Source organism: Pezoporus flaviventris, unplaced genomic scaffold (assembly GCF_033815535.1).
Source record: "Pezoporus flaviventris isolate CSIRO_AGI_PZ_B2104156 unplaced genomic scaffold, CSIRO_AGI_Pfla_v1 ptg000097l, whole genome shotgun sequence".
Classification (NCBI taxonomy): Eukaryota; Metazoa; Chordata; class Aves; order Psittaciformes; family Psittacidae; genus Pezoporus; species Pezoporus flaviventris.
Window position 1 is genome coordinate 3,523,395 of NW_026892645.1, and position 15,489 is coordinate 3,538,883.

Below are 15,489 nucleotides of genomic sequence, written 5' to 3' on the forward strand. Positions count from 1 at the left end.
GAAATTTTATGGTCCTTCCACTACTGGACAGGGTCAGCTCCTTCCCTGCTGCACAAGTTAAGCCATTTGTTTCATTTAACAGCTACTCTCCCTTAACCATTTATCTTTAGTGATCTGTCATGACCTTTTCAAGCTCTCATTTCTGACACTTTCCAGATACAGTGAGGCAAACTTCACTGGAAGCAAACTATCGCACCCAGAGAGTTTGCTCAAAAGCAGAAAACATGCCCAGTGCTGTCCTGCTTCAGCACCAGTATATAAATCCTTCCTCAACGAGGCAGTTCAAAATAAACCAAGAAAGCCTCTTCTGTAAAGATTTTAGACGTACACTTTTACACATGCTTAAGGATGGAAGAATGAAGAGATTGCACCAACAATAATACAGGAACTCGTATCCTTTAAATTTAACAATTCCACTGAATTCTGCAGAATAAATGTATTTTGTAAACATTATGGCACTTAATATTTTACTGCTGAATCGTTTCTTTATGGAAGGTATTTGCAGGAATGTCACAGGTCACCTACCAATGCATCATTAATCAAATATTCACAATTTAAACACAAAGATAAAAAGCCATTCAATCATTTTAAAACAGTAATGGGGCTTTTATAATTCAAGATTCTGTCATCCCTTGGCCTTTGGGTTTTCAAAAGCATTCAGAAAGCTAATAAGGACAATATAAAACCTTTAGAGAATGCTAGTTTTCTTTTGTGGCACCTCAAATTTCCACTTGGTCGCTAAAATCTCTCAGTCTCAGAAAAGGAAAAACCAAATCAGTCCTAATTTTGCATAGCCTCATTTAAAAATAACAAAACAGTTGGCAAGAAGCTTTCCATTAGGAAGCTTAGATTTAAAAAAAACAGAGATGAGGTCATTAAATAATGGCCTTCTTTCAGAAGAAACATGTGCTGCCTGATTGTGGGTAATAAAAATACTGAAGTCTTTTCAACTGAGAGCAATTCTTTTTTAACTGCTGAGATGCTGGCAGCACTTTTGAGTGATGTGCTCCACAATAAAATGGCCCACCATGATAACGACTACTTTAAAAACATCTGAGATGGACATACAGCTATTAGAGATGGCCAAAGGTTTGAACTGTTCCATTTTCCTAAGCGTTATAGTATGGATTGATTTACCTAACTGAACATCAGTGGTGAATCGAAGCCTATGGATCATGCTGACTTTGAAGGACTTGTAATGGTGGCTACTGAGCATGTCCTGAACTGTAGCTATATCGATCTGAGGGTCCTCCTCTGAGACCTCTTCTCCTCTTGAACCTGCAAAACAAGCCAACAATAATGAACAAGAGGTTTAAAATACAGCATAAGATTCAGATGGTATGTTCATATGGCTGCAATGTCTGTAGCTGCTGATGGCTTTGTAAGGAAGAACAGTGCTCAAGTCCATGTCGGGGAGGAGGAAACTCCCACCCTCCACCCAAAGTCAGAATCACCAATTCTTTAAGGATATTAGAATACACATTTGCATCCCACATGAAGCGCAGTGCATCTGCTCTTCCCAGTGGTAGATTCTTCAGTGGCACAAAACACCCCTGGACCGCAGGTATCCCCAGGGGCCAACCTGGTGGGATCCCCACCAGGACACCCCCAGCCTGTCACCCCAGGAAGGAGCCACCCTCCATGTGTGCACTAGCACAGCTCTCCCATGTTTCATGTGGGATGTGACACTGGCATCACCTCGGGCACTCTTATCTCAGCCCGGTGGTAACAAAGCCACGCTTTATTTACTGATTAGTATTCTCATTACTACTGCAGGTACTGGCTTTATAAAAGGTAACATCTCATTAAGCAAAAATGCCAATTACTGAAAAAATATAACACACTTTACAGATTTTTTACGTTTTATGACGTTGGATTAACACCAATTTAAACATTACTATAATGCGATATATAATTTTGCACAGAGTAATTTCTATGCCAGCTGCTAATAAAGCATCTCAGCTCTAAATGATCATTCAGATGCTGTTAGATAAAGTGGTATAAATACATTTGAAAACTGATTTAGCTTCTTACAGAAGAAACTGAAGAATGACACGTTTTCTTTAATATCCCAGCTAATGTAGTCCTAAAAGCTGAATCAACCGCCAGTTCAGAGTACTAAATTTGCTGCAGGAGATTAATGAAAACTTTATATTTTGCTGAAATTTTAATAACGGGAAGATGAGATGATGGGATTTTAGTACAGGCCTTAAAGATCCAGCAAAGCAGGCGAAGAACTTGTCAGATTTTTTTGGTATTAATTTTGTTCTTGCCCAGTTGGAGCAGCCTCAACACTTAATGCTTCTCACGCTGACCTTTCCCTCTGGGGATGTGCACTCCCATCCTCATGTCAGCTCGCATGGAAGCCGCAGTGGGATTCCATGTTTGGGCCCCAATGACAAGCGGATGGTTTGGCAGGAAAGGTCATGGCTCACAGAGGAGGAAAACCCTAGCACTTGTCTCAGTCACGTACTGTTGATGCGGGAGCAGGTACCCTTTGAACAGGGTAATTCTGAGTTGCAGAAGTACTTGCTGTTTGCTTCCACCAAGGAAACCACCGTGGTGGTGGCATTAAGCAGGACAAATGTAGGCAAGAGGGAAGAAAAACCCCACCTGAGCATGGGGTGTTTTTCCTGCTGGGTGTAAGCATTCCCTTTTCTATCTGTTAATTCAGTAACAAACGTCACTGCTTATGATAAATATCTTCCATGTCTGCATCGAAGTAAGTTAGCACTTGCTGTTAAATGAGTCAAAGTACGTGTTGGCAGCACAAAGGAGGAGATTCCCTTTCCTCGGCATTAGTCACATCAGCTTTCCACCCTGCCTAAAGGAGAGTGGGTGAGGGTGATGCCCACTCCTCACCACACACCACAGCCTCCTGACATGCAACCAGGACCTTCATTCAGAGAAGGGGACAGCAAAGGGTTAAGCTACAAATTGGGCTGCGCCATTCGACTTGAAAGAACTCCAAAAATCAAATGAAACAGTCTACATGTGAATTTATGCAGAGCCATCTTAACATTGCAACCACTCTACGCTCCAGAATGACAAGATAAATTGTAATGGCTCCTTCAGAGACATTACAATGTATTTTGTCAAAGACCCCTGTGTTAATGTCTCTATACTATGGATTATCATAATGTATCATGTCAAACCCTCACGCTGCAGTACTTCAAAGATACACTGAGATATGTCAAACTTTTTGGTGCACTTAAAAGCATCTTGAAACACTGTGGCACAGCTGTGCCGGGAAGCAAAACAGGAGGATGGCAATGGGGCTGCTCCGAAGTCGAGAGCGAACAGGGACCCTCTTCCACTGGTGGAAATGGCTCCCAGTGCATGGCTGTATTTCAGCAGTCGGTGACAAGACCCTCACCTTGGTGCAATGGGCAGCTCTCCACATAGCTGGGTTCTCAGGACAGTGTTACTCATGAAGGAGAATTAGCACCAACAGACAAACTGAACCCGTGGCAATAAGAAAGAAGTAACACAAAGAATGGCAGCATCTTAATCACGCTCCTGTACCTCCTGAGAAATGTTCCTAAAGCACTTCACAAGACCCAGATTCCCTGGATGCTCTGCAGGCACCACTGCCCTTGTGCTCCCAGGCTGGCCTTGCACCACCCTCCCTCACCATCCACACCAGATACTGTCAGAGCAGGGACACTGTGTGCCAGCTTTACACGGCTATTACGAAGCTGAGTCTGTCTAAAGATTTCACACACCCAAATGAAAAGTATTACAAAGAAAATTAGCAGCCTGCCAGACCATATCCAGGGGGAAAAATTGTCACTGCAACTAAAACTGTGAGCACCTTTGTCATGTCTAAACAGCAGGAGCATCAACTGCTGCAGCCGGAGCAGCTGAACAGTGGGGTTTTGCTCTGGAAGCCTTTCAGATCCTCCGTGTACCCGCAACCTCTGCCGACATTGCTTTATGGAGCTTTGTGAATGGATTCAGGTTTACAGAATTTCTACAGTTGCTGCTCTTGGGATTGCAGCCAGGAACTCCACCATCAAAACAGATCATCTGTCTAAAGATGGCAAGACATGCGGACCCCTGAGGGTGCATTGGATAATAGCAGTAATATCAGTAACAACAGAGAGAAATGCCCTGCAGGGAAAAACCTGACTGCAGAACTTGGCATATTGCTCTTACCCCGCAGCTCAGCAAGGATGTCTGTGAGCCTGCCGGTGCTCAGCAGCCGAGGGAAGAGCCATCTCCACCAGCTGATTGGGGGAAAAAGCATAAAAATATTTTCCACATGCAAGCAGCTGTGAATAAACCTGTCAAATATTTACAGGCCTGTCAGGGTATTTGTAATGGAGATCACAGTGTGGCTTTTGAATGTAAAAGCTTCTGCTTGGCAAGACAATCAAGTAAAGTGGATGCTCCACGTCTATTATTTAGCCCAAGAGCCGACCCAGCAATAGGGCTCTGCTGGCAGAGACTGCTCTGCCCTAGGACGAACAGATTCCTATTCCAGAAACAAACTCTGTCACATACTGACATGGAGCTTCAGTTTGCAGTGACCCCCCCATTCTTCTTTATGGCCTACTTAATTGATTTACTTTTTGAAGGGGAAAGGGGAAAAAAAGCTGGAGTCAGGCGTGGGATAAACAAGGCATAAGGTAAGAACCTGCACGAAGTGCAAAGCACAGCTGCAAGGGAGGCATTTCCTTCAGCCCAGGGTAATTTCCCTTAGCCCAGGATAGGGGGTTAATTACTGGAGCAGCAGGGTAAGAAAATGCATGACTGGAGCAGGAAAAGAATGGCAAAGAGGAACCTTGTGCTTCTGCCCTGCCATGCCCAAGCCAGGGACAGAGCTATGGGTGGCACAGCTAAACACAGGGTTTTGGGACTTTGGCACTGCCATGCCTAGTGCCAGTCCTTACACTCTACCTTTGCAGTGCCTGCGTGGGGGCAGAATAAAGCTGGTGCTTGCAGTGACACAGGGCTGGGGCCGGCAGCACTGGAGTTGCCTTCAGCCACAGAGCCACCAGCTCACCCTGCATCAGCAGCCACGGCTTCACATGCACTGTACTGCTGCTGATGTTCCCCCAGTTTCCAAATCCCTAAAACTAAAGTCACTGTGTAAGAATGCATGGTGCTGGCTGGAGGGAGATCCCATATAGAACTGTATGCATTCCATGCAGCCACGTGTCTGTTTTCTTTATCCATCTGATTCTTATCAACTCACTGTCACAATCCTCACTGGAGGAGGAACTTCCCAGCCAGCCGGACTGCTCTCCATCCCTGCTCAGATTGCTTGTGCAGCAAAAGCACACAAAACATTCAACCCCAGCCTCCTCCTTTATAAACCCCAAACAAGTAAACAAAACCCAACCACCACAACCCAAAAGCAAACCAGAAAAAAACCCAGAGTGGTGTTTTCTGCCCACAGAAGCTGAATAAAAAGCAAAAATGGTATCAAGGGTTACATCTACTCTTTAAGACAGCCACTGTGGGGAAGCACTATGGCGTTTTAGAAGCCGCAGCCATGGCACTAATCTGCAGTCTCTAATTCGAGGGTCACCCAGAAAACCAACATATTTCCCAGTCTGGAAACAACAGCTGAAGATCTTTTCTGTTTTTAAACCAGGTTCAGTATAGAGAGAGACATTTTTTCTCAAGTCCTTGAACTACTGTGAAATACAGTTATATTTGTAGCTCAGGCCAATCTCCCCATAGAAAATCCTGATTTTCAAACGAGGCAAACAGTGATGAAACAACAGGCACCAGAAATACAAGCCTGAAAATAAGTTAGAAGCTAAACCAAGCAGCCTTATCCAAAAGGGTCTCCTGTCAGCACTAGAGGACATATAAAAATGACACATTAGGAATATCAGAATATTGAAATGCTGTATGTAGCCTATTCAAGAGCAAGTGAACCTGTATATCCTCCATAAACCAACAAAATATAAAGTTAACTGCATTGCAAAAATGTCCCTTATTACTTTAATGTACTAGTATATTGCTTAATGAAAGTTCTTAATTGTAATACAATTAATTACATACACAGAGTCCCCAATTACATTTTCCAATAAGAGACTGGCTTTGGTACAGGTCTAAAGGCACTAAACCAATTTTAATATATTAAGACCAATTTCCCTTGAATACTAATTACTATCTAATGATAAAATGAGAAAGAGGAACTTTCCAGAAGTAAGATGGTAAGAATAAAACTAAATTAGCCATGAACAGTTTGCTACTACACATAAAAGCATTTCACATTACGAAGTGCAGGCTTTTAGTCTAAAGATAAATCTTCATGCGAGTTAAAAAGTTCTGCATACTGGAAACAGTTTATTAGTTTGAATGCCATTAGTGAAAGTTGGCTAGATAAGGGATTTCTCCATATGTATTTCTTAATAATGGAAAGTTTTCTGTTTCATTTAATACCCTGAAATATAAACTTTCTATTTGCCCAAAGGAAACTGGCAACTATTTCACTAGCAGATGTTTGGCATCAGACATATATATATGTTTATAAATGAATATGAGACTACAAAGGGTACATTTACAAATAATAGCTGTTAGAACAGAGCTTTTCCTAACTGGCATATCTCAGCTAGAAGTATTTCAAATAAAACCAAAATACATGAAATAAGTATTTCATTTTGATGTTAGGATTTTCAAGTTCTATTTTATGAACAGTGCACAACTGTCAATATTTCTATTCTAATGCCATGGCAAAGGATAGCTCCTTAAGCACCGCAAAATCCAATTTCTTATTGTGTATTGGGGGAACCAGGCTACGTACAGCAGATGAATTATGACTGATCTTATATACTGTATTGTCCTTGAACATCTCTATGTGTAGAGAGTTAACTGCATGGGTGTTTCACATACAGCCCTGAGCAGGGACAATGAAAGATCGCTTGAAATTCACCCACATTCTGGGGAAGAAACTACAAACAGAGGATTTCTCCTGCATTCCTTATTTGAGTTTGGTATCCATTCAGAAAACAGCAACAGCACAGCAGAAAACAGACAGAATTCATGTAAGCATTTATTATTTTGCCTAGATTACTGTTAGCCTTGAACAAACTAAAACAGTGACTTGCTCTTGAACTCTACAGAGTCAAAGTGCTTGTTTTGCCTTCACATTCCTATGTTCCAGGCACTGGCTGACAAACACAAGACCCATGAACAGGACAAAAAGCCACCACCTACCAGTGCGATGCCATTGCCTTTCAGGGAAGGGGAAAAGTGCTTCCTTCACATTATGACTGACGATAATTTTGAGGCAAGGCCTTTGAAGCTCTGCTCGAGCTTTTGCTGCTGATGCAGAGTAGACCAAATGCCTCCTACTAAACCACTTCGAAACTCATGACAGATTTACTATTAAAGTAACAGTGCAACCCAAGCCTAGTCATTCGTGAGAGCTAAGAGCATCAGCAGATATAGCTACGAGCCACAGATGATGAAAATACGTTAAAAATGCAGCATATATACTATTAATTGAAATTCTTGGATATAAAAAAAATAGCTTTTTAAAACTCAAAATGTGTAAAACCTATGAAAGTATGACCCATGTGCATCTTTTCATGGATTAAAAATCAATACTAAAATAATAGGTGGGATGCAGACACTGGGGAATTCTGGCTGCAATTTGATTAGGGAGGTTAAAATTGCTCCATTTCCTCATGCACAGCACCCCTGCCACCTTCTGCCTCATTCTCTCCTACAGTTCCTTAGAATCATTTTATGAAGAAATTAATCAGGAGCATCAGGAATACTTTGGGAGCAAGTCCCAGTCTATGGAGTGGCAGCCAAAACTGCGAGTGCCAGCACTGATGTCCCACTGGAATGCTTGTGGCAGCTGGGTCTCACCTCTGCTAGTCCTTAAATGGGAATAGAGTCTACTGCTCGCCACTGGAATTAGGAGCTACTCTGGGGAGGCTTTGCTGTCATTCTAGGATAAAATATGAAACGCTACAGCCAAAAAGCATAAATGGAACGGTCTGATCTTTGTAAAGAAAGGAAAAATTCTTCTACTATATCAAAACAGGCTTTTACTAAGCTTGCTTGCAGCAAACATTGAGCGTGGTCCTGGCTGAGAGCTTGAGCGCTACTGCTTTCCTCATTAGTACAATCAACACTTTTACAGCTGAATTAAAATGGAATAAAAAAACCCCAACCCCGCAACTGAGAGCACGACTGTTGGAAAGAATGAAGGACAGACCAAAATGCTATAGAGGACAAACACAAATCAATATTAAAGGTTTGGGTTTTTAGAGTTTCATACAGTTCCTTGCAACGAAATGAATTAGGAAATATTATTAGGACCATTAAAACAGTAATAGAATAAAAATATTTGAGCATAGCTGGGGAGAAGACTATTTGCCTCGCACTTTAAAAACCATCAAACTGCTCTAGTTATATCTGCATGGTTAATTTCTTTAAATTCTATTAGAAAAAAAAAAGAAATCGGTGTTTCTAACAGCCATATCACCATGGCAAAATACACTGCGGAATGATCACTTTGTCCACTGAGCAATGCCTGCAACAGAAAGTGTTCCATATTTCCAGTGTTTTTCGGGTTGGTTATAACTTTACAGAGCAGAGTTTAACAGAAAACGATTAATCATGAAGTGATAAACAAGATGCAGACTATTTACTAGAAGGTATGAAATCCATCATTTCCCTCTGGAATATTGTTTTGGCACAACTGAGAAGTGCCTCAGGAAGGAGTCTCGTCAAAACTTACTTGCCCAGACAGTACAGCTTGTATTCCAAAATACATAACTTATGTGAGTTTAAGCAATTTACAAGAGCAAAAGTGAAAAGGGGAAACATACTGTTCTCCCGGACAAGGCAGAATTCCAAAGTGCTCTGGCTCTCCAAGGTACAGTCTAAATCTACTGGGACATTAGGTTCACTCTGCTTCTCCAGCCGATACTGAGGACCTGAAACATAAAGTAACTTGTAAAATCATCTGTTTTCTAACAAAGTGATGGCTTATCACGTTCAACTAACATGAGGTTACTCGTAGCCTAGAAGTAAGGCAAGTAGACGTTTATGTTTCAAAGCTCTTTGCCAAAGGGAAGGGCCCTGTCATCAAAAGATGGTGTGCAAAGAAACAGCATATTCCAGTCATCTTCAGCTGTCTACCAACGCTACCTGACAAACTGCTGCCCAACATTCCTGCATTATTCCTACACCTGATGAGTCTCTATTAAATACCCTGCCTGTGCTGCAAAACAGAGGTATTTCCTGTTGGAAAAAATACCTACTCAGATCTTGGTGTGTATCTATGTTGTACCCCAAGCCCACTCCTCTTCCAGACTGGGACTGCAGCCTGGAGCTTCTGGAGCGTGGGCTCAACTCAACCTACACTCACACTTGGGAAGGCAAGAAAAGCTCAGCTGCAGCCTTGGTGGTGTCTGCACAGAGCACCAACAAACAGCTGGGAAGGAAAGCAGCTTTGCTTTTATGAATTGCATTTTGTCATGAAAGCAAGCTCCATGACACCCAGCTTGGCTATTTCTACCTCTGCCAATGGCACATTTCTTGCAATGTGGTGCTTGAGAAGTGTGGGGTAAGGATTTCTTTACGCCTCAGCAGCTATCAGCACTGCCTTGCAGGCTGACTAGAGACAGGGAGTCTGGCATCATCCAGCAGCTCAGGGGCTGCATGGAGCGGAAAGGGTCATCAAGAGATCTTTTTCCAGAGATCTGTATGCTGTTAACACTGAACTGCACCAAACTTAAGCACGTGCAGATGCTAAATTACTTCCAAGGAATTATTTTTATATACATCATGTTGAACTGTAAATCTTAAAGATTCAGGTGCCAACTTTCTTCTTCTCAAACCAACTCACCAAAGGACAGATGCTGCTGCTTAAAAAACTGCTTTCCAACTACATTAACGGATCCAACTACATTAAAGGATCCAACTACATTAACAGATCCAACTACATTAACGGATCCACCTACATTAACGGATCCAACTACATTAACGGATCTCCACTCCTGCTCACACCCAAGAGCTGAAGCGCACGCAAAGTTCTCAGCTGTAATTTCTGTATAATTTGGTAAAATAACACTAAACAGATACCTGAAAAAAGCTCAAGTGATGCAAAGCACCTTTAACCAGGTCTTAGTGTAACAAAGCACCTAGAACTCAAATAATGAAATCTATTTCCTCTTTATCAGTACTTAAAATACTTCTGAATGTTTCCTGACTTTGAATTATGACAGTATATGATGAAATATTTAAAACATATAAAAAAATTCCGTATTTTAGCCTCAGATGGCATTCCTAAGAAATGGAATTTGTTAGCCAATTAATTTTAAATTTACTACAGCAGAATTTCAATTACAACTCCTCATTTCATCTCCCCAGAAGCCGTGTGAAGCACTCGCTGCACAGCCCAAGTGGGTTCTGCTCCTGAAGTGGAATGTTATTTCCTGATAAAATGGAGCTCCCTTATTCCAGGTGACACTCAGAGCACATCCAGAGCCAGGCTATTTGCAGGTCAGAGGAGGAAAGCACGACTGCTCCCTCCCTGCCACAGCGACTGCATGTGTAGCTCGTTGAAGCATTTATGGAACAAACCAGGCTCAAGAAGCAGCAGAGAAGTCTCATGCCAGCACAAAAAGAAAAGCAAATGAATACAACATCATCCTTTCTCCTCCCAGCTACTGGAAATGCGATTACAAATCTGAACTAAATTAAATAAACAGAGGCCTGGCTTGTTAGGCAGAAGCAAAATATACCGAATTGAAACAGATATCAAAGTGGTAAATCAATTTGTATTTAAAAACTGGTGTAGTTTGAAAACAGAATCAGTGACAGCAAAACCTGCTTGCTTTGTCTGTTTGTAAGCAGAGGTTCCCAAACCACAGCCAAATGCTGAACGATACCCAGCAATGACAAAGGCAGCAGAACTGTTGGTTCCACCTGAATGTCCATGTTCTTGGTGCCTGCTACCAAACCCCTAATTCCAAGGGCTCCTACCACAGACAGAAATCACTAAGATCTGCTGACACCAGTGCCCACCGCTGTGTCCCAGCTTCCTCATTCTTCATTACAGCCTCCCTCTCCCTTACACCCCAAAAATATTTTGAATCAGAGCAGAGGAAGAAGTGAAGTTGGCCCCTTCTGGACTCCTAAACCTCGCCGGCTGCCTCCATAGATGCCCTCTCAGGTGGATGCACCCAGAACACATCCGTGATGAGCCAAGAGATCCATTCCATAAATCACACTTTTATGCATCACCTATCCAACTAAGTCATTCCTGTTTAGACAATTTCCTCCCATTCGCACAGTGCTGTGTGGGAGCTGCTGCAGGGGACTGGCACCAAACCACACGTTGCTCTCTCAGCACTGAGATGTGGGCTTACTGCTGTGTTTCCCAGACAGAGGGATGGGACAAAAGGACAGACATCAATGCCATCAAAGCCTGAAAATGATCAGAGAATCACATGCACACGATGATAAGGGGATAAGATTAAAAGCAGAAGCTTGGCAGCGGTTTACAGTCCCTCTGTGTGGATCTGATTCCACCAGCTGGATCCACTCAAAGAACATCACCCAGCTCACAAGCAATCCTCACACCTCTGAACAAGCTTCCTGCCACCCTGCAGAGAGCCACTGGTGATCATATCCCTCAACACCACCAAGCCAATGTCAAAGGATGATCTTTACCTGGAGCAACTTGAGAAGTCTGTGAGCAGCTAAATTGTTTCATCCAATTTGTCTCAAGCCTGTATTAACTGTCTGCTAATAAAAGAATGACACAGAGCTACAGATCAGAAACCAAGGCAACCTTCCACTTGAAGAACTCCTTTAAAACAGAAAATACTATGAAATTTATATACAGATATATAAAAAAAGAGTATCGACTCTTAAATGATGTATTTTAAATATCTGTACACATTTACAGGACCTCTGCTTCACAACAGATGAAAAATGTTAGGCTGATTCTGCAGAGGACGTTTACTTCTCTCCCAAGTTCAAATGATGTCATTGTAGTAGAAACATTAGGTAATGTAATGGTCTCCTAACAGAATACTGCTCTGGGAATTTCTACAAAATTCCAAGCGCTAATACCAACCCTGGATTTTATGGATTTCTGCAATCTGATGCAAATGCTCTGCGCAGCTGTAATATAAAGCTTTAAAATCCTGGCACGATTAGTCCTGGCCCACAACCCAGAGCTCTCCCACTGACAGCAGGGACCACAACTCGAGCATGTCCCACATCCAGCAGCATTGCCCAGGGCTCCCACAAAGCGCTGCTCGCTGGAGCAAAGGGGCAGAGTAAATCATGTGCATTGTGTTCCACCACCAAGCTGGGAGCAAGTACGTGAAAATGGAAGTTACCACGGACAAAAATGCAGAAGACAAAGCCAATGAATACAAACCCCTCTTCTAGTTCTGCAATTTTGTCACAAATACTCGGAGAGACAGAAACTGTTGCTGGGTTACAGCAAGCTGGGCTGGAGAGACAAGTGTTCGTGTGGATGGAGAGGAAGGAGGGAACCAAAGCAGCCCTCTGAAATGAGCCACAAAATGGTGAATGAGAAGGGGCTATACCCTCAAGCAAACTCTTTTTCTTTAAAAGCCATCAGAGAATTGTTTGGGGTCCCAGAGGGAGGGTGAGAACCGTTCCCTTCCCCACCAGACCTGCAGGCCTGATGCATTAGGTCTTCTCCACTCCTGCGCCATGCTATGAGTCTAGACCACACACTGCAAATACTACCAGCAACAATAATCCCATTCTTGACTTGCTTTGCTGACTGTCAGACCAGCAGCTGTGGAGGAATGGGGTTAGCATGGAGAGACGTCGCTGCTTACTCCCAGGGCCTCACTCAGCATCTCACACCTCACCTGCGGAGCTTAACACGCATCCCTTCTGCTGCAATCCCCTTCTAAGCATCTACACCAAGATCTGCCTACAGACACCCACCTACTCCATCATTTCAGGATACCCCTTTGAACAGAGCAAGGTTTATCAGGAATTAAAAACAAACAAGGAAACAGCCCCCAGTGTCACCTCCACAATTTCCCTACCGCACAAGGCAAAGGTGTTCTGGGAAGAATCCCACCGCATAATGAAATTAAGTGGTTCTCTTACAAAAGGCAAATGGCCATCCACATAACAACAAACCAATTCTGTTGCCATTTAAGCTGCAAAGGCTTCAGAATGGGGTTTTGAAAGCATGACCCGTCAGTTCTAATTTTTAGAACTTATCCTTTCAGTCAAGACTAGAAAAAGGCCCATTCCAACTTTTATCTTCACTACAAAGTGCTGTTATCTTGGGCTGATGTCAGGAGCTCTCTCTCTCTTTCTGCTGACAAGCAGAGACGAGAGAGATAAGATTGGGAACGAATCTCACTTCTCTGAGTAAATAAATAATCAATACTCATCTAAATGTAAATGAGAAAGTATCCCCCTCTGATAACAGGGCTCTTATCAAACAGCCAATTTTCTACAGACATTTGGCCTCAACCAAATCACCATCATTCAGCCCCAGCCTAATGGCTAAAAATCGTAACTAAATTGAACCGATCACCAGAGATCAACTAAGTTCAGCCATGGCTACTACAGGTTCAAATGTTTGGAATGCAATTTTTCCCCCATTAACTTTCAATAGCAATGAAGAATACCACGGTCAGGGGTTGAATCTGCACAATAAACAAACACCAACACTTAGAAAGGGAATGAGGCTTTAAACAAAACCCCAAACAAAACCCACCTCCATCTCCAAACTAGTTAACAGGGTAAAATACGGACTGGAGCAGGATTTACTTCCATATTTAATGCTTGTGGAATTGTCAAACTTAAACTGAAAAGAACCAGTAAAAGCAAAAAACCCCAAATGGTTTAAAACGGATCCTATATTTTACAGTGTTAGTTTCTGCAATAAAACACATCACAACATCCTACTCAGTCTTTGTTTTTACCTCCTCTCAAGAGCTCCTACAATTCTCACTGAAGCCCCAGTTCCAGCTATGCTCTGTCAGCTCTTTCTGCTCCCTTTATGGCCCATGCATTTGTTCAAACCTCTTTCAGATTTCTGATTTCTGTAACACTGACCCACCAGGATTTATGGCACCGTGTGAGAAAAAGCATCCCCTTTTGTTTCAACCCATCACTTTTGGGACACGCAGCTCTTGTCTTAGGAACAACTATGACAAACCCCTCCCAGTTCAGTCTCTACCACACGCACCTCATAGACCCTCTTGCACCCAGTCACGTCTTTCCCAAACCGGAGAAGATCTTCTCTCCTTAGCACCTACTCCTCATTTCACGTCTGTTCCATTTTCATGCTCATCTATTTCTGTATCTTTTTACTTCTATACTATCATTTTTGAGATAAAATACAACAATTACGACGTGGGTACACCATGATTTATGGACTGGCAGACGTATGCTTTCTGTTTTGTTCTCCTTTCCTAATTTCTGATGTTCAATTTGTCTTTCTGACTGTTCCTAAGCACTGAGCTGAAGTGTTCAGAGAACTACCCGTGACGATTCCAGGATACTTTTCTTGACTGATGGAAGGTAATTAGAGCCCATCATTGTATACATATAGTTACGGTTGCTTTTCACCAGGTATATTATTTTGCACTCATTGACACTGAATTCCCTCTCCCATTTTATTGTCCTGTCACTCAGCATTGCGAGATATCTCTGCAGTGCTTCACAGACAGCTTTTATTTGCACTATTCTTACTTCTTTTGTATCAACAGCACATTTTGTCACATCAGCATTCACATCCTTTTCCATGCCCCACATTAACGGAACAATGCAGGATCTACCAGTTCCACTGGAACTCCACCAGTAACCTAGTTACTAATAACGGAGGGCCATTATTCCTATTCTTTGTTTCCTGTCTTTTAATCAATTATTAATCTATGTGAGGATCCTCCTTCTCATCCTGTGACAGCTTAATTGCTCCATGAGCCTTTGTCAAATCTTTTTTGGAAATCTAAGCATGCTGTATAAAACACATCATCCGTATTCAGATGGTCTCTGACTTCCTCAAAGGCTGCTCATCGCTTTCTACGGCACAACCTGCTCTGCAAAAGCCATGCCTATTTTCTTCCTCAGTATACTGCATCCATCTGCATCTCATCTATTAATTCTGCTCTTTGCTGCAGTTCCATTTTACAGTTTGCCTGGTAAGGAAGGCAAGGTACACTGGCCTCTCCTTCAACAAACTCTTGCCACCATCACATCTGAGAGAGCAGCAGACACAAGCAACATGTAATACATCCCAGTTAACAGTACAGCATCTTCGTGTCTGACCTCGACCAAGTCTCTCAGTGACTGTCTGCTCATGGTGGTTTGTGCTGCTTGTGGATTAGTTTTTCCTGGCACAGCTCCTCAGACAACCCTCTGCAGAAACACTATGGCATGAGAACATCTCCAGCCTCCAAACACCACAGCTAGTGATGCCCGCAGCAGGAAGGGGCATGCACCCGCTGTATTTCAGCATGACACTACAACTCATCTCTTTTACAGCACAAGATG

At 42.6% G+C, this 15,489-nt stretch overlaps 1 protein-coding gene across 5 annotated transcripts in view; it reads right to left on the reverse strand.

Moving 5' to 3' along the window:
- The window catches only part of MAPKAP1 (MAPK associated protein 1), a 97,694-nt gene that overhangs the window by 16,740 nt on the left and 65,465 nt on the right, over positions 1–15,489 (reverse strand). For 3 of the 5 annotated variants that reach the window (XM_061477040.1, XM_061477042.1, XM_061477041.1), the window contains exons 8-9: positions 8,805–8,912; positions 1,138–1,278 (exon numbers count right to left, since the gene is read on the reverse strand). In XM_061477040.1, the coding sequence (XP_061333024.1) occupies positions 1,138–1,278; positions 8,805–8,912 (249 nt within the window). Of the gene's footprint in view, positions 1–1,137; positions 1,279–8,804; positions 8,913–15,489 lie in introns of those variants that run through there. The other 2 variants (XM_061477043.1, XM_061477044.1) reach the window with 2 other exon arrangements.